Genomic DNA, 19801 nt, shown 5'->3' on the forward strand with positions numbered 1-19801 from the left:
TGACCCGAACCCCATAGAAACCCTGTGGGGTGAACTGAAGAGGAGAGTCCACCAGCGTGGACCTCGAAATGTGAAGGATCTGGAGAGATTCTGTACGGAGGAACGCTCTCAGATCCCTCACCATGTGTTCTCCAACCTCATCAGTGTTATAGGAGAAGACTCAGAGCTGTTATCTCGACAAAGGGAGCTTGCACAAAGTATTGACTAAAAGGGTGCCAATAATTGTTGCACACTATATTTAACAAAGATTTTATTTATATAAACCTGTGTTGTGTTTGTAATAGTTTGACATCCATGAGAGCAATTTTTTTTTTTTTTTAACAAAAGCTCAAAAGTTTAAACAAATATTTACCAAGGGTGCCAATATTAGTGGAGGGCGCCGCGTAGTGTAGAGTTCACTCTGTCGCGATCGCGGATGAACTCTGACAGTGTTAAACGAGCTCTTCGGTTCTTACGTCGTGTCGAATGACTGTAATTACCATGCTAAATTGCTATTCCCGCAGTGTTACAGAAACTCCGACGGCGTTCAATAAAGTCGCGTGGTGTTGGATTATCTCCCGCAGTCTTGCATCAAAGTGTGTCCTGTCCATTTAAGTCCTAAAATCAATAGTGTTGACGATTTCACGACCTTGATTGACCTCGCGTGCCGGTGAACGAACACCTGCAGTGTTTAATGAACTCCTAACGGTGCTGAATTAGCTTGTAACTTCAGTAGCGTTGAGTTGTAACTGTTGTCACGGCGTTGCTAAGTGGTGTTGAAGTCACTCTCACTGTGTTGGATGAATTACTGTGACGCTAAATTCATTCGACAGTGTCGGGTCGAGTTTAGGCGTTCTGGTGTCGAAGGGACTCTTACGGTGTTCAGTCATGGAACGATAGAAACTCTGTAAAACTGTCGGTGTTGATTCAACACTAATTACTCAAAGCACAAAAATGGCTCTGAAGACCCATAATGCTCAGCTACAGGACAGGGTTAGAGGAAACTGGGGGGGTAAAAAGGGCAGCCGTGTGTGTGTGTGTGTGTGGGGGGTGACAGCTGTGGAGTGGTGACGCGTGCGGAATGCGGTGGTCAGTATAACAGGGCTTTTATGGCCAGGGCAGGTCCGTCTGTAAGCTTCACTCATTCTCCTGTCTGTCAAAGTAACACACACATACAGTCACACACTCTCTCTCACACACACACACACACTCGCGCACACACAGTGCAGTGTGGAATTACGGATCTGGATCTCGCTGTGGACACCAGAGGTTTATTTATTTTTTTTGCTGTGGAAAAGTTCTTATGAGAGAACTCGGAGGAGGAGGAACTACAAACCGGTAGGTTTTATTATCGATTTAAAAAAAAAAAAAAAAAAAAAAAAAATTTTAAATGTTGTGAAATTTTATAATTGTATGTGTGTAGAAACGATCGATAAAAAAAAAAACGCTGGAATTTTAAACGTATTTTAAATGTATACCTGAGTCTCTCACAGAATTAATCATAATAATAATAACGTCAGGCTCCTCTGATTTAAAAAAAAAAAAAAAAAAAAAATGGTACAAATTTATTCTCACACTTTTAACATGGCTTTTATTATCCGCCTTACTTTTACATAATAATAAAAAAGTAAAGAAGAAAAAAAAAGAAAAAAGTATTAAACTTTTATTCTATTTGTACGCATGTTCTTAATATATACATATATATATATATATATATATATATATATATATATATATATATATATATATATATATATGCTCTTATTTATTGCATTGTTGTTGGCCTATTTTTACGGTTTTATTCTCAGTTTGTGTTTTCTTTTTGACGAAGTTTCCTTCCAATTGATTTCATTCATCGTATGGACCGTGTTTTATACATTTTCCGAACCTGATGTCAACGTTCTTCTTAAAACGGCACGGTTATTAACCCTGATTCACAAAAAGAACGCGATTTAAATAAAAATACCTCCCTTTACCTGGGTGTAAAGGTCACGCTCGACAGCCACTTTAATAAAAAATAAACGTACATAAACATCAAATGTAAATTAAAGGCAGATCTGAGCTGAACATACTTTCCAGACGACTTCGTCTTCAAAAAAAAATATCGTGTGTATATGAAGTTTTCGGTGCGATAAACGAACGTATCCGGTATTCAGTGCGGTATTCGGGACAACGCTAATACCGCGGACATTTCGATAATAATCAACGTCGGATTATTTAGCGTACGTGTGTACGTGCTAAAACTGATTTTTTTAAATCCATCCACCAGCAAACTGACTCGATACGGTCGCTATCAGAGACTCGTCAGTTATATCCTGTCCTTCGGATGTGAAGTAGAAACGGCGTAGAAACTCGAGGGCAGGTTTTAGAATAGAATTTACGCTGGGAACAATTCAGTGGAAAAAAAATAATGGTTTATAAAACGTCATTCTTTTTTCTTCTTCTATTTTTTAAGTGTAATGATATACACTCTGTGTGTGTGTGTGTGTTCAGCGCGCACCCCCCCCACCCCCCCCGCGCGCCACACACGCCCTCTTCCCCGACCCCCTCAAATCTCACCACATAGCTGTCCTCAAAAATAGCCATGGGTCACATGGGCCCTCACCGACAGCAGTTAAATTTAGCCTCTGCATATCGTGCTGGGATTTCGTCCCCGTGGAGAACGTTCTCACGACGTTCGGTCTATCCGACAGGTTGCTAGAAGGTTTAGTCGTTAGCGTCCCACAAACCACGTCGCCAAAACCCGTCGCGACGCAAACCGTCTCTCCATTTCAAAGTATACAAAAAAAACCACAACTTTAGAGCTTCATAAAGATGACTAACTACCACGCTGAAATTCTTCCGTGACTTGACGTGCGTGGAAGGAGTCTCCGGCGTCGGCGCTTTGTAACGGTCTTCAGGAGGTGAAGCCCGAGGCAAGACGTCACGTTTTCCGTCATTTTCAGGGCCGGAGGAGTTTACGCCTCGTCGTGGTTTTCTCGAGTTTCGTTTCGTTTTCGTCTCGTTAAATTCGAGAGAGGGAAAGAGAGGCGAGGGGGTCGTGATAGCGTAAGGGGAAAGGGACGCTCGGGAAACTCGGGCGTGATGACATTAAGACCGCTTCATCACACAGCTAAAATAGATTTCCCTATAAAAAGCGAAGGATTACGACGCCACATATTCACCGTTATGACTGTGACGTTATTACAAGGCGTAGAAACATAAGGATAATCGACGGAGCTTTGAAATGACGTCCAACGCTCGTGTTGCGTTCGCGTGTTTGATGACGTTTCCGTAAAAAAAAAAAAAAAAAACGTGTTCGGTATTGTCGCTTTGCTCGTGTTTTGGTCGAACGCAAACGCTGTATGTGTTCCAAATATCCGTATCCGTATTGCAGTTTAAACCAGAAGTGGGCGTGGCTTTGTGAATTTCTGGCTTTGACAGATTCTCGACCTCAGCTACATCATTGTAGTTCATGACAGGTCTCTCTCTCTCTCTCTCTCTCACTCACTTAGAGATGTGTGCAAGACTGTTAAAAAGAAATACGTTATCACTTTTATTTGCACGCACTTGAAATATCTCCTAACAAATTCGGCTGCTTGTATTTCTCAAATTATAAACAAACTAGTGGTCTAGTTGAAATCGCCGTGAGCTTGACCAGGCAGTTAGTTAGTAAGGATGCGGTAAATGCATCTCTCACGGCGTCGACCTTCTTGTTAATTAACAGTGTTAAATAACGCTGGGTAATGTTGTAATCTTTGTTTGGCCCTAAGATTTCTTTCAAGCTTCTTTAAAAAAAAAACAAAAAAAACCCTGTATCTGTATTCCTCACTGAAATACAAACAAACGATAGAAATCTGAATAGAATTTGTAATGGTTTTAATGGTTTTAATGGAAATTGTTATAACTGGGATGCTACTGGTAGTTTACTGCTTTCTGTTGGCGGCATGTTATGTCTAGTGGAGTCCATTAATGGTAATGGTTTTAACTGCTAGCTGATGGTTTGTAATGGTTACAAATTTGTAAATACCATTTGGAACCTATGATGGATTTCTGTGATAGTTTCTGTTCAACAATGTATTCGTATTTGGTTATGTTCCTAGATAACACCCCCCCCCCCCCCCCCCCCCCCCAAAAAAAAAAAAAACCCGCCCTCCTTTAAGTCATGGAAATAATTTCTACAAATTTATGTCCAAGATTTCATATACTAACTTCAAATGACATTGTCATACTCCGCCATCACTCTGTACCAGGTGTTGTTGTGCGATTACTGGACTGTGAGAAGCTTGTCTTGTCTAATACTACAGGGTCTCGTCATCACTTGGAACCGATCAAATCAGCCACAGAGCCAAAGCATGCATGTAGAGGAATTTTAGAGGAATTTAGAGTGTACGCTATCAATTAAAATCATATCGTGGACCGTAATCGAGTTGAAAGATTAGAAATACAGAGCTAGTCTCTTTCTAGGTGTCTCGAGGGGGCAAAATAGAGCGATAAGGTCAGGGCTGTAAACTCATCTACTGGCAAAACCTGACCAAAAAATGATTGACACATAATCCCAGTTTAGTCCATTTCAGCTCAGGTTGTAAAAATCTAGAAAAGTTCAAGGGGGGTGAATACTTATGCAAGACACTGTATGGTAAAACCGTGGGGGTTTTTTTATGGCGATGTTAATGTAATGAGGTTAATCTGATGTTACATGAATTCAGTTTGGCCCCGCTGGTATAAAGATGGTGGTTCTTTGCCTAAAGTGTGATCATTATATTGGTGTGCCTAATTATGCTTCCTTAAACTTCTTCCTTATACGCCGCTTTGCTTTGATGTCTGTTGATTTGGTTCTCTCTTTCCTTCAGGCGCGCCGCTTCATCACAGGCTTCATCTGAAGGATCCATCTTTAGGCCTCATCATCCCGTCTAACGGAGAGACGCCAGAATGACCGACATCGTAAGCCACCTAGATGACACGGAGAACCCCACGACTCAGGAGGAGGAAATGAACGGCGTGACGGAGGAAGCGGACACAAAGAAGACCGGCAGGACGAGAAAGCGCGAAAGGCCGCAGAAGAGCTCCGACGCCGGCATCACTGAGGTGAGAAACATGAACGACGTCGGGACCTTCGAGGACGGCTCGACGGAGACGGGCGGAGCCGACCCGACAGACGTCGCGCTGAAACAAGAGGTATGGAGGAGACCTTTATTTCCACTAAGAGTATGAAGGTCTTTGATTGATCAGCACAGAAATATAAAATATATAAAATCGGGGGATTTTCCAATAAATGCCATTGATGTCAAAGTGGTATAAAGAGACGACGTGGCTCGATAGGATGCCCGTTGGAGGTTCTTCAATGAATCAGATAAGTCATGTTAGGTTCAAGCACGTCCTCCTTTTGAACGTCCTCCTTTTGAACGTCCCTCATCCTTCTTACTTTCTTCCCAAAGAGACTCCTCAAGTCCAAAAAACCAGTGCAGAAAAGCTACATCCCAAAATCAGGCAAAGGGGACGTCAAGAGCAAGTTTGAGGCCATGCAGAAGGTCAGGGAGGAGAGGAACCGCATGAGGAGCGAGGAGGAGCAGAAGAAACGCAAGGAGCAGTACGTCAAAGAGCGAGAGAGGATGCGCAAAAAGCAGATGGTCAGTATGTGAGCGTCGGTGTATCCAAAAAATAAATAACATGCGTCCCGATTCAGAAAAAATGATGGATATTTAAAGACTTTGCAGGAGACGCTGGTCACATGACTATAGAAGGTCCAATCGGTTTCCTCGCTGCATGCTGTACTTATAGGATTACCAGCCATTACGGTGTAATCACGGCGCAGGCCGTATAAAAGCAGATGATCCCCCAGATAAACCCTTTCTAACCTCACAACAACCTGCTGTCTCATCCTCCGCAGATAAAAGAGCTGCTCGCCTCCAGCGACGAGGAGGAGGAGGAAGTCCAACCGGCCAAGGTTGAGAAGTCGTACGTCCCCAAGATCATCGGTGAGTCGGAAGACGTGAAAACACAGGCAGACACCGGCGTCCTGAAAGCGACCAGAAATCCAAACCTACATCTTCTTTTTAATCCGTAATCCCGTTTCTGTCTCCACAGGCAGCGTGAAGGGGAAGTTTGCTGAGATGGAGAAGCAGAGGAAGGAAGACCAGAGGAGGAAGACGGAGGAAGAGAGGAAGAAGCGCGTCACTCAGGAGGCCTTGGAGAAGGCCAAGATTCAGAAGGAGCTGGCCAAGAAGGCGGAGGAGGTGAGCGAGCACGTTTAGGGAAGGAGTCTCCGGTGTCAGCGCTTTAACGTAAAGTTTTCTGATTTTTCTTTGCGGTTTCTCGCTAACACGACAAACGCGCGTTTTTTTTTTTTGTCTTCGAGAGACAGGCTGGATCGGGAACGACTGTTTACAGCGCCTATATGAAATGTAACGATAAACGGATTAAAAAGTACGACATTATTTTCCTATAACGGGTTTATTCCTCATTTACGCCGATTAATTAAAGCGAAAACAGAAATAACGGCCGACAAAACGCTGCGTAGTTTCTGTATCTTCGGAGGTATCGTATCCGGCCGGCTGGCGTTAGCAGCGCCGGGCATCACTTCAGAGCGCTAACACGTGGCGTGTGGAGACAGTGGTTTAAAATAGCGCCTGGAATGTTGTGCTCTTTACTGGCGGAAGCGTGCTAGACGCTGAGACCGCCGTTAATTAGATCCGTACCGGCCGAAGCGTTTCATAAACGATTGTGGGTCAGGAATGAGAGAACAATAAGGGGCCAAATCGTTTGTTTCAAAATAAACATAGCACTCACGTGGAACAATCGTCTACATCGCATCTGCCCCAGAACTCTGACTCTGTACCGAGGCAGTAAATCTGGCAGGTCCGGACGACATGTGACCGGCAACTGTTTCCCATGCGGTCTAAAACGAGAGGTCAGCCACTTTTTCGGAGTGAATTAGGCGCTGGGACTCGTTCAGAGCAAACAGCTGAGCCAGCAGAACGGCGAGGGCTGAGCTACAACTCGTCTGGGTCTCTTTGTGTGTGTGTGTGTGTGTGTGTGTGTGTCAGAGCAGGATACAGGAACACGTCTGCTCATGACAACCATCCCGATCACACACCCGTCGCTTCTTCTTCTTCTTCTTCTTCAGGTTTTTTTCTTCTTGTAAATTTCCGTCGCCATCTCTTAACAGCTAACGCACGATATATCGACAATATCAACAGAAAAAGGGGTCACGTTGGAGATCTGGAGAAATCTAGACACTTCTGTTGGTGAGAATTGCTCCAGCTAGTGATCACATGATGGATTTATTCTTTTTGTGCTCATAATTCCAACCCGAGGTGGAGAAAATCTGCTGTCGTGATGTCCTGCTGCTAACGGCTTAATAACTGGTTTTGACTCAATATCAGCAGACTTAAAGGTGAGACCCATGGAGACCCATGGGCACGTTTTTGGATTTCGCTTAGCGTACGAGCAGTGTAATGGAGCACGTAAGGTAATCTTGAACAGAAACCTGTTTTAAAATAAGAACTCGGGTGCTTTAATAAGGAGTTTGGATTGTTTAGGCGAAGATCTCACGCGTTAAGGGTGCGCACACTTTGGTACGTTTCACACCACGCCGGTCCGATGCTGACGTCCGATTTGTGAACTCCATTCCGTCCACAGGACGGAGACAACAGCGTCTTGGTGCGAGTCGTCCCGGCTAAAGCGCAGAAACAACCCGGGAAGATCAGCGTGAACTTCGAGGACATGGAGAAGAGTCGAGAGGAGGAGATGAAGAAGAGGACCGAGGAGGAGAAGAAGAAGAGATACGACGAGAACCGGCGCTCGTTCAGAGAGGCCAAGCGACGCTCCGTTTCCACAAACCAGGTCGGGTGGATCGGTGGGGGGTGGGAAGGTGGATCTGTGACTGGAACGAAGGGCAGAAAAGAGCACAGTGAAGCTTCTTCAGAAAACAGGGACGTCGATTAATCTGATGTATTTTGGTTGCGCAGGATGACGAGGAGGCCGAGGGGAAAGAGAAGGAGCGCGTGACTCCAGGGAAGCTGCGTCTGACGTTCGAGGAGCAGGAGAAGGAGAGGCAGGAGCAGCAGAGGAAGCAGGCCGAGGAGGAGGCCAGGAGGAGGCTCCAGGAGGAGAGGAAAGCTTTCGAGGAGGCCAAAATGGGCATGGTACACCCTTTAACACCCTTTTTGGTCCATACTCCGCCCCCTTTTTAAAAAAATCTGTTTATAGTTACACTTAACGTCCACAAGACTAATCCTGACTCTCATGGCGTCGCACAATGCGGTGAAAACTCCCACATGGTGTGATTACGGTGTGTACATGTCCGTAATGCGACTAAAACAGGAACACTCCACACGTCTTAATTCCATCTGTGTTTACTCCGTGTATAACTTTAGTCGGATTAAGATCATCAGAAATCTCCGTTTACATGCTAGTTTCTTAATCAGAGTATCGTCTTAATCGGGTTAACATCAGATTATTGTTGTCCGTGTGAACGTACTGAGCGACTCCGCTTCATCACACCTAGGTGTTGTTGATTATTGTGTTGCTTTCTGATTCCTTACGTATAAAAGTTCTCGGAAGAAAGAACGCCAGATTGATTGATTGATTTAACGTTCTTTTGAGGGGGGGGGGGGGGGGGGGGGGGTTTACTGTAACGTTTTTACAAAAGCACAAATACTGTGGTTTGTGTCTTCACGTGGTCCAGCCTCAGGATGACGAGGACGTGACCACCGAACAGAGCGAGAAGGACGAGATCCGGCCGGGGAAACTGAGGCTCAGCTTCGAGGAGCTAGAACGACAGAGACTGGAGGATGAACACAAACGTGTGGAGGAAGAAAGGAAGAGACGCATCCTGGAGGAGAGGAAGGCGTTCGCCGACGCCCGAAAGAGCATGGTCAGATCAGTCACTGATTAAAAAAAAATAAAAAATACAACAAAAAACAAACACAGCATGCTAAATATATATCACTGACACAGCTAGCTAACTATAGCCACGTCTCGGATCGCGCACTTACGCTATACGCTAAAGTCTAGCACGAAAAATCTCCGACGTTTCCTTATTTCGATGGTCCTGAACACATTACGCACATTGCACTGATAGTTAAATATGCAAGCGCGTCCGTTTCAAGACGTACAAACGTGTACGAAAGGCTTTGAGCTCAGAAGCAGAGCAGACATGCTAGCACAGCTAACAGCAAATGAAAGATATTAGCCAACGTGTACAGTAGCATGTTTTATCAGCATTTTGGTTGTTAGATTTATTATTAGTGTCGTTATATATGTCATGTCTGGGTGTCAAGGAATCGAACCTTTAAAACCTGAAAATTTCTCAATTCCTCAAACATCGGTCCTGTCGTACTAGCATGACTTAACAACTTAGCTTATTACGTAAATAGACTGCGCTAAACATAATAATAAAAGGCATTTAGTTAATAGTTCACTTTTATTAAGTTCATAAAAGGCATTAGCCACCAGGTAGCATTTTTTTTTTTTTTATGTATAAACTTGCATAAATGCTAGCATGCTACATGACTGTTATTTTACTAGCATAAAAGTGCAGACTTAATGCTGGTTTGAAAACGTATTTTCAAATACACTTCCCATAATACAGTAACATACCTGGAATAAATATGAGTCTTAAGTAATCTATTTGTTCTAAATTTTCCAAATGTATTGGCACAGATTTAACCATGAGGAGCTAGCATGGCTTTATTTTATTAGCATAAAAACAAAAACGGTTGATTCCTTAGTATCATTTAGCGTTATCGCTAACTTATCGCTAGCTTGAAAAGATATTTATGAATAAACTGTACATGATACAGTAAAATACCTGGATTATTGTTACAAGTGGGTCAAAAGTAAAGCTTTTGCATTCAAAACGTGTTAATTACTCACAATTAGCCAGAGCTAGCACGACTTAACACCAGGATTGGGCTTTAATGTCCTAGCATGAAGGGGTCCATTGGGCTCATCTCAACTGTCCTGTCAGATTTCCAATCTTTTGCGATCACGAAGCATCAGACGGAAGCGGACGACGTTAGCATAAATAGCATAGTTATAAACTGCAGACATGAGCATTGAGCTGCGTGTCATGATCCCCGGTTTGCTAACACATCTTACACAGCTCTCGCGTTGTTTTCAGCATCTGGACGACGAAGACGACATCCTGCTGGCTGCCATGAGCGTCGACGCCGGGGACAATCCAGGTAAACTGACCATCAGCTTCGAGGAACTGGAGAGGCAGAGACGTGAGGAAGAGCAGAAGAGGAAGGAGGAAGAGGCCAAGCGTCGCCTGGAGGAGGAGAAGAGGCTGTTCGCCGAGGCTCGCAAGAACATGGTGAGGCGAAACGGTGAAAATGGGGACGATCCTTTCCAGATTCGCATGAATCTGCATGCGTTGGCTCTGAGAGTTAATATCAGCTGAATACAAAATGGCCTCCACACTTCTGGGGAGCCATTTTGGATTCGGTTATTCGGTGATGGCCCTGAGGTAACACTCCTTCTGTCAGTTGTCACCAGCTGAACCTTAGTTTTGATAATAATTCTGTCCGGTCCTATACTTGAAAGTATTTCGCATAAATCTAGCGTTATATACCATATATACACATCTGTCTCTCTACCTATATCTAACTCTCTATATATCCATCTCCCTCCATCTATCTCTATATCTATCTTTCCATTTCTCTCATTTAATCAATTCGCCTCTCTGTAGCTTATCGCTCAACATGCTAGCTCGCTACAGTACAGCCAGCTAACTTTGTGGTTCACTCTGATTTATCACGCTAGTTTATATGTGTGGTGTTTCTTTCCTAAACTCTGATATAGTGCTACATCTTGAAACTTAAGTTCATCTGGTGCGACTGGCGACTGGCCGGTTTATCTTTTGTTCAATTCTTGAAACATTTAGCCAGGAGAGTCTTAATGTAACCATAACCCAGAATGCCTGCGTGTCCGCACGGCGGATGTATGCTTGCTAACCCGTATATCATCTGAGCACACAATATCGTCAGTTTCCTGCTTACTCTAATATGAAGTACTTATTATTCTTCTTCTTTTACCTATCTTTAACCCCTTCCTTCTGGTTTCTGTTGCACCTTTAATGTGCCCGATATTATTTATTATTACATGAAACTGGAAGAGAACGGAAGGTTAAACACGAGGAAAGAGCTCTAATCTCACTGTCGCTGAGAGGAAGTAGAAATGTCTGTCACGGTAATGAAGTGTATGAAGGTGTGCTCACGTGGTGCGACGCTGCTGTGCTTCTCTGCATTTTGTCTCTCAAAGAGCGGGTCCCGGGATCAGGGCGATACGCCGGCGCTCGGGGCAGGAGAAGTAAGGCACTTTCTATTTAAACTCTACAGGTCAGATATATTTAACAATTGAAGGATATCAGGCAAAACTAATATATAAAAATAATGTGCTGTTGTCATGGTTACTGAGCCTCATGAATATGATATGTACGTATAAGTAATAGATGTAAGTAATAGGATCCTGGTAGATGCAAGCCTGTTTGATTGGACTGTAAAAAAACAGTTTCTGTTCTATTCTATTTCATTCTATTCTATTTAGTTGTACTCTATTCTGTTCCGTTATGGTTCTACGCTATTCTGTTCTATTCTTATTCTATTAGATTCTATTCTATTTGATTCTATTGAATTGTACTCTATTATATTCTGGTCCATTCTATTTTATTCTATTCTACTTAGTTGCACTCTATTCTATTCTAATTGATTCTATTATGTTCTATTTGATTCTATTTCTTTGGACTCCTATTATATTCGGGTCCATTCTATTTTATTCTCTTCTACTTAGGTGTACTCTATTCTATTCTGTTCTACTTTATTCTATTCTATTATGTTCTATTCTGTTTTATTCTACTCCATTCTGTTCTCTTTGATTCTGTTTCTGTCTATTCTATTCTGTTCTATTCGACTCTATTCTATTTAGTTTATAATCTATTCTGTTCTGTCCTGTCCTGCTCTATTCAGCCGTACTCCATTCTATTCTGCTGTTTATTTCAGTTCTTTTTAGCTGTATTCTATCCTCTCTTATTGAATTATCCACCGATCCGTGCTATTTAGTTCTATTCTATTCCATTCCATTTTGTTACATTCTCTTATTCTATCAGAGTCAAATTATTCTATATATTCTATTCCATTCTCGTATATTTCTATTCTAGTCCATTAAATTCTCTTCTATTCTATTTGGCTGTACTCCTTTCTGTTCAGTTCTATTTCACTCTGTTCCTTTTAGCTGCATTCTATTCTCTCTTATCGAACTATCTTACACTCTATGCTATTTAGTTCTGCCATTCTACTGTACTTTAGTTGTATTCTGTTTCTCATCTGTTTGGCTGGATTCTATTCCATTCCACTTGGTCCTGTTCTATTGGGATTCAGCTGAATTTTGTTCTCTTCAGTGTATTCTATTCTCATAAAATTTGGATTCCGTCCTTATTCTATTTAGTTCAATTCTACTGAAACGAATTCCATTGTGTTCTTGTTAGTCGCATTATATTTCATTGTATTCCATTTAGTTTTATTCTCTTCTCTTGTCCTTCTCTAATGAATCGAATTTTATCGTGTTTTATTTTGTTCCGTACGCTATTCTATTAATCTGTTCTGTTCACTTGGAATTCTATTGCATTCTGTTCTATTCGCTCATATTATGTTCTACTCTGTGAAGTCTTTATTTATAATTTGGCACACGAGCATAGAGCACGCATGATATTAAACAGCGTAAATAACACTGTGATGTGTTTTCATTCTCATGGCTGTAATTCTGCCTGATGCTGATTACTAAAGTGACTAAAGCAGTGACTGCTGTCTGTTTCAGCTCTTATGGATTAAAATCATTATTTATTTATTTATTTTTTACATGCAGCAGATAATTATAAATATGTCGGACGTGTTCGGTCTCCGACGTTAGCATCTTTTGCGTTGAGACTCATATCGGATCATACGTAGAGCTCATAAACGTTATATATATTAAAGTGCAAGAATTTTAAAATGTATCGTTTATTAACATTACCTTACTTGGCCCTGAGGTGCTTGTACTTATAAGCTTTTATCCCTGCATCTGTCCCTGCAGGTGCAGGACGAGGACGACACCCTGGTGAGGACGGAATCGCAGGAAGCAATGCATCCTGGGAAGCTGGAGATCAATTTCGAGGAGATGATGAAGATGAAAGAGGAGGAGGAGCGGAAAAAGAAGGAGGAGGCACGGCGTAAGAAGATGGAGATGGAGAAGAAAGAGTTTGAGCAGATACGTCAGGAGATGGGCGAGGTAAATATCAATCTTACTATTCTTACTGTAGAAGTCTGTATATTATCTACAAAGTGATCACACGAACTCCAATGTCCGACTAATTCTGTGGCGTGTGCGTGTGTGTGTGTGTGTGCGTGCTTGTGTGTCCCAGGAGGAGATCAACGAGACGACGGAGGTGGTGAGCTCCGAGTACCAGGAGCTGACAAAACTGAAGAGAACCGGCTCCATCCATGCCAAGAACCTGAAGGTGAAGTTTGAGAAGATCAAAGAGCTCACGGAGGAGGAGATCCAGAGGAAGATCGAAGAGGAGAGAGCGAGGAGGAAAGCCATCGATGAGGAAATCAAGGAGCGGGAAGCGGAGCGCTGTGCGGAGGTATGGGCCACAAACATGACAGATCTAGATTTATTATTTATTTACCGTGTACGTAGTGGGATGAAAATACCGAGCTTCAGGATTACAACACACCATACGCACAACTACAAAAGCAAACTGTAGCGGTGGGAAAACAACCAACTTTTTTTTAGACCAGGAGCTTTTTAATCAGGAAACTTATCAGGAACATAGCACATTTTGTTTCAGACCACCCAATTTGTAGGCGAGCAAAAATATTGGAACGTGTGCCTGACAGGTGTTTCTTGTTATCCAGGTGTGACCTGTTCGACTGTTCAAACAATCGATTGTTTAAACGATAAATAGCTCTGAACATCTAGTCTCGGTTTTAGCCTTCAATTTCACCTGTGAAGACTGCATTTGTTGTTAAAAAGGTTAAACCAACATGAAGATCAGAGAGCTGTCTATGGGAGAACAGGAAGGCATTTTGAAGCTGAGAGAAAGAGGGAAAATCCATCAGAGGCATTGCACAAGCATCGGGTATAGCCGATACAATAACAATTTCAGGAACGTCCTGAAAAAGAAAGAACCCACCGGTGTACCGAGCGACAGATACCGAACGGGTCGGCCGAGGAGAACGACAACAGGTGATGACGGAAACGTTCTGAGAGAGCTGTGAAGAAAAACCCAAAACAGTCAGTGACATCACCGACAACCTCCGCAGGGCAGGGGTGAAGGTATCACAATCCACCGTGCAAAGAAGACTTCGAGAGAAGAAATATAGAGGGCATGAGACAAGATAATACAGAGATGATCCACAAACCAAGATGAACCTCTACCAAAGTGATGGAAAGGACAAAGTGTGGAGAAAGAAAGGATCTGCTCATGAAACAAAACATACAAGCTGATCTGTGAAACACGGTGGAGGTAGCGTCATGGCTTGGGGTTGCACGGCTGCTTCTGGAACATTCTCACTGATCTTTATTGATGATGGAACTCATGATGTAGCAGCAGAAGGAATTCAGACGTCTACAGGAACATCCTGTCTGACAATTTACGGAGAAATGCATCCGATGAATCGTGCGGAACTTCATCATGCAGAAGGACAACGATCCAAAACACACTGCCACCTCAACAAAGGACTTCATCAGGGGAGAAAGTGGAAGGTCTTAGACTGTTCAAGTCAATCACCAGACCTTCACCCAACCCGAAGAGGAGACTGAAGGGAGAAACATAAAAGCTGGAATCCTAACCTCTCGTCCCATCTACATCTTTTGATCTCAAACCCAAATGTCTTTGGTGACATGTGCTTTTTCTTCCCTGCAGGATGAGGACGAGGACACGAAGGGCGCCGTGAAAATGGAGGACGCGCCGTTCAAGCAGAAAGTGGACATGCGCGCACGGTTCGAGCAGATGGCCAAAGCACGTGAGGAGGAGGAGAAGAGGAGGATCGAAGAGCAGAAGCTCCAGAGGATGCATTTCGAGCAGCAGGAAATCGACGCCGCTCTCCAAAATGTAAAAGTCTTGTGGGACGCTTTGTTTCAGAGCTAACTGTTGGACGTTCTGCATGATGGGGGGGAAATTCCATGTCATGCTTCGTTCTAAAATGAAATCCGACGCTTTGAACTAAAAGGGCTGTGTTAGCTGTGGGGAGCATGCTCGCGTAGATGGTTGCACGCGTGTTAGTTTTTTTGTGTGTTTTACCTACAGATCAGTTAGTGAGTTGGTGCTGAAATGAGGCAGTGGAGGCTCAGTGGTTAAAGGATCTGGGTGAATGATCAGAAGGTCAGGAGTTCAAATCCCGGCACTGCCAAGCTACCACTGTTGGGCCCTCGAGCGAGGCCCTTAACCCTCAACTGCTCAGTTAAATATAAATGAGATAAATGTAAGTCGCTCTGGATAAGGGCGTCTGCCCTTAATAATGCCGTGAATGTAAATGAAATAGATGCACTGATCAGACGAGTGATCAGAGTTAGCTAGATCCTCCTGAAGCTCATGAAATAAACCAGTCTGGAATATTAATAACTATTCATCCAGATCAAACTCAGACAAAACCCCCTAACGATACTGTGTTTGATGCATCCCTCTTAATGCATGATGGATCTGCATGCACGCTTTGGACTTTTTGGATTTTTCTCTCCATGGACCCTGAAACATGTTGTGGTGTATGTGTCAGAAAAAGGAGGATGAAGATGAAGAGGAAGGCAGCGTTGTGAACGGCTCCTACGATGAGGAGGACGATCACGGCCGGTCGGGCGCTCCGTGGTTCAAAAAGCCCTTGAGGAACCAGACGGTGGTGGACTCCGAGCCTGTGCGCTTCACGGTGAAGATCACGGGCGAGCCCAAGCCTGAGGTGACGTGGTGGTTCGAGGGTGAGCTGCTGCAGGACTGCGAGGATTATCAGTACATCGAGCGTGGCGAGACCTACTGCCTCTACCTGCCTGAGACCTTCCCAGAGGACGAGGGCGAGTACATGTGCAAGGCCGTGAACAGCCGCGGCAGCGCCGCCAGCACGTGTATCCTCACTATAGAGAGTAAGCCGCCGCCGCCGATGTCACTTCCTGTTAACCAGCGCATGCCAGCGTTCCTTCTAATCCTGCTACTAACTCCAAATAAACTGCATCCCCCTTTATCCTCTTCTGTAGTGATGGGTGTTCTGAATCATTTCACTTATTCACTTATTCTTGTGAAGAGTCTGAGCGGAAACATATTAACCACATTCCACATAATAATTACACAAGCCACGTTTATAATTTACAACAATTTATCTTGATACATGATGTATGAATTATACATTTAAAGTAGCCACTGATTTCAATACTGTGCGAGTTACACTGTATGTAATATTGTGAGAGATACAGGCCACGCCTCCTTCATTGTGACGGACAGACACAGAGGCCACACCTTTTCATTGAGACTGACAGACACAGAGCCACTCCTCCTTCACTGGGAGTAGCAGGCATGGATGCCACACCTCCTTTACTAATACTGATAGGCACAGAGGCCACACCTTCCTTACTATCAGCCAACAGGCCACACCTCCTTCACTAATACTGATAGGCACAGAGACCACACCTTATTTACTATTACAGCCAACAGGCCACACCTCCTTCACTAATACCGATAGGCACAGAGGCCACACCTTCCTTACTGATACTGAAAGGCACAGAGATCACACCTTCTTTACTATTACAGCCAACAGGCCACACCTCCTTCACTAATACTGATAGGCACAGAGACCACACCTTATTTACTATTACAGCCAATTGGCCTACACCTCCTTCACTAATACTGATAGGCACAGAGACCACACCTTCTTTACTATTACAGCCAACAGGCCACACCTCCTTCACTAATACTGATAGTCACAGAGGCCACACCTTCCTTACTGATACTGATAGGCACAGAGACCACACCTTCTTTACTATTACAGCCAACAGGCCACACCTCCTTCACTAATACTGATAGGCACAGAGACCACACCTTATTTACTATTACAGCCAACAGGCCACACCTCCTTCACTAATACTGATAGTCACAGAAGCTATACCTCCTTTTTACTAATACTGAAAGGCACAGAGACCACACCTTCTTTACTATTACAGCCAAGAGGCCATGCCCCCTTTACTAATACTGATAGTCACAGATAACAAGACTCCTTTTATTAGGCCTTAAAGGCACAGAAGCCACACTTACCTTACTCACAGACAAGGGGACACACCTGCTTTAATTGCATTCATGTACACAGAGGCCACACCTCCTTCTTTCTAGAGGCCACACCCCTTTATGTCATTTTTTAAAACATATTTATGTACTGACAGCAGAATTTTCTTCTCTCCACTAACAAATTTTCACCCAATGCCAGCTTGCTAAGTGTGAACGTAAGCTAGTTCACCCCTGTTAGTTTGCTAACGCTGTATGATGTAACACACAGAGGCCATGACAGCAGGCCTATTCGCAAAAGAGACGTCATTTCTCCGGTCAACAAATTCTGAAATGTCGTTTAACACTGATCTGTTTCTAAATATATCCGATTCCGACCTTCAGTCCTTGGGCCGTATTCAGAGTCCGAGTGCGCGGCGAGGATTTAATTCCCGAAATTGCCTACAACGCTATCCAGACCTCAGACGTAACTCCAAACATCTCGAGTTATGAAAAAAGTTCTGAAGTTAACTTTGCTGTTTACTTCTTCAGTCCGTATTTTCTATCCCTAACGCTTCTTTTTACATTTTTTTTTTTAGGTTTAAAGGTGAGCACTTGTATTTAAAAGCTGGGAGGCAATTCTAATAATCAGACTATTCGCTTAATATCTTAATAAAGAGCCCGGAACATCAGCTTCACCCTCCTGTTATGTTATGGGTCAGTTTGAGAGGTCTGAACGACTGGTTCATCTCTCTTTTTCTCTTTGAAATGTTTTGACTTTCCTCATTTAAGGTCACGAACTTATATACATATATAAGTTCGTGACCCTTTGTTTACTTCTTTAAGCTGTTTGTTTACGGTTTCAAGCTGTTCTCTGCTGTGTGTTTTGTGTATTTAAAACTGTGGAAGTCATTTGGACCCATAACATAGTGGATGGAACTTTTTTTTCCCCAACATGGAAGTAACAGGAGGGTTAAACAGCTGCGTAACCCGACTCTGAATACCCAGAACTTTCCCTGCGTCACTATTAACATTACATTTGGAAGAAGAAGAAAAAAACCCACCAACTCTGAATGTAGTCCTTAGCGCTTGTTTTATGTATCGAGTCTCCTGATGACTCGAGTAAAGGAGTCATTTGTAAAGGACGAATCATTTATGAATGATCCGTCGCTGCTCATCTAGTTTCATCTACCTCATGATCATGACTCTCTCTCTCTCTCTCTCTCTCTCTCTCTCTCTCTCTCCAGCTGAGGACTACTGACGCGCCCCATCGCTCTCTCTCTCTCTCTCCGGAACTTTCCCTGTCTTTTTCATGTCTTTTTGACGTTCATATCTCATGGTAGGGCCAAACATTCTTCTTCAGAGGAAGAAAGCAGCCTGTGTGTGTGTGTGTGTGTGTGTGTGTGTGTGTGTGTGTGTGTGCGCGCGCGTGTGTGTGTGTTTTCACCATTCCTCCGAAGAATCCGCTCGAAGTTGAAGTGAAAGCCGTGTTGTTTACATGCGAAAGCTGCCCTCGCCTACGGAAAGAAGACTTTTGGCGAATCTGCCCCAAAAACAGACGCGCAGTTCTCACGAGTCGCTCATACCGACACCGCGATCCGAAAAAGATTCACGTCTTGAGTAACGCAACAGGGTCAACTGCTGTTTCTTTTCTTTTACGGAGGAATGAAGGAAAGTCGACTGTTTAACGGAATCGGTTTGCTCAGAAATCTGAAAAAAACACGGAATCGTGACGTTTATTGAACTGTAAAACTCTATCTAAAACTATATATAAACCCGCCAAAGCGTGAACCCATCTGTCCCGGACATGTCAGAAACCTTACAGCTACGGCTTCACCTCGGACTGTTACAAAGCGCTGACACTGGAGACTCCTTCCTTAAGCGATACACAAACTTCACCGCGTCAACGATTTTCTTTGTATCCTTTGTAACTCGTTGTTACTATGGAAACCGTAACGTATCAGAACGAGCGCATTAATATAAAGCTGTGCTACTGTCAGAGCCGCCGTTCTGGAAAACTAATCAACACCCATGTGAGTCAGTTGTTACTCCTCAGTCGTTAGCTCACTGATTTCTGAGTGATCCGGTCCTTTAACAGTACTTTTATTATTATTATTATTATTATTATTATTATTATTATTATTTAAAAAGATTTTTTTTTAAACAATGCAGGAACAACGGTTTTCATCCCGTCTGTGATTTAAAGTTGACGAATTGTTCACGTTTTCATAAGGCCATGTGTTTTTATGTTGAGTTAAAGACTGTCGTGATTAAACACTCTGCTGAGGTTTGCATACGGTGAGGTTAGGTTAGAAACGGAATCGGTATTTGTGATATTTAAACTTTTAATAAAACGTACAAAAACTCAACCCCGCGTGCCGTCATTTTTTTTGGCGTCACCGACGACCTGATCGTCAACCGAAGAGCAACGGAAGTCCTGTTTCTGTAGAGTCTTTGAGATTTTCAAAATATTAACACACAAATGCAATACAGTGAGATATTAATTCAAGTATGTGTTTACGCAGTGTAAATAATAAAAAAAAGCCAACAAAATATCTGCTTGGAGGATCTCCTTGGTAATGGTGTACATTTAAATTCAGAAATAACGTTAGCTTTAAT

At 43.2% G+C, this 19801-nt stretch overlaps 1 protein-coding gene across 3 annotated transcripts; it reads left to right on the forward strand.

Annotated features, from left to right (window-relative positions):
• The first annotated feature begins 1089 nt into the window (after nucleotides 1-1089).
• Nucleotides 1090-19551, forward strand: nexn (nexilin (F actin binding protein)). Of its 3 annotated transcripts, XM_047155744.2 has the most exons (15): nucleotides 1091-1317; nucleotides 4812-5136; nucleotides 5397-5588; nucleotides 5849-5936; nucleotides 6046-6194; nucleotides 7600-7803; nucleotides 7929-8105; nucleotides 8648-8836; nucleotides 10085-10279; nucleotides 11227-11274; nucleotides 13033-13227; nucleotides 13361-13582; nucleotides 14867-15055; nucleotides 15717-16074; nucleotides 18430-19551. In XM_047155744.2, exons 2-15 carry the CDS (start codon nucleotides 4891-4893, stop codon nucleotides 18441-18443), a joined length of 2466 nt encoding a protein of 821 aa, XP_047011700.1. In that variant the 5' UTR covers nucleotides 1091-1317; nucleotides 4812-4890; the 3' UTR covers nucleotides 18444-19551. The 3 variants fall into 3 exon arrangements, with proteins under 3 accessions (XP_047011701.1, XP_047011700.1, XP_017324009.1); XM_017468520.3 differs by lacking the exon at nucleotides 11227-11274 and having other exon boundaries at nucleotides 1093-1317; XM_047155745.2 differs by lacking the exons at nucleotides 7600-7803; nucleotides 7929-8105 and having other exon boundaries at nucleotides 1090-1317.
• The last annotated feature ends 250 nt before the right edge of the window (nucleotides 19552-19801 follow it).

This window comes from Ictalurus punctatus, chromosome 5, assembly GCF_001660625.3.
Source record: "Ictalurus punctatus breed USDA103 chromosome 5, Coco_2.0, whole genome shotgun sequence".
In the NCBI taxonomy this organism is placed as follows: domain Eukaryota; kingdom Metazoa; phylum Chordata; class Actinopteri; order Siluriformes; family Ictaluridae; genus Ictalurus; species Ictalurus punctatus.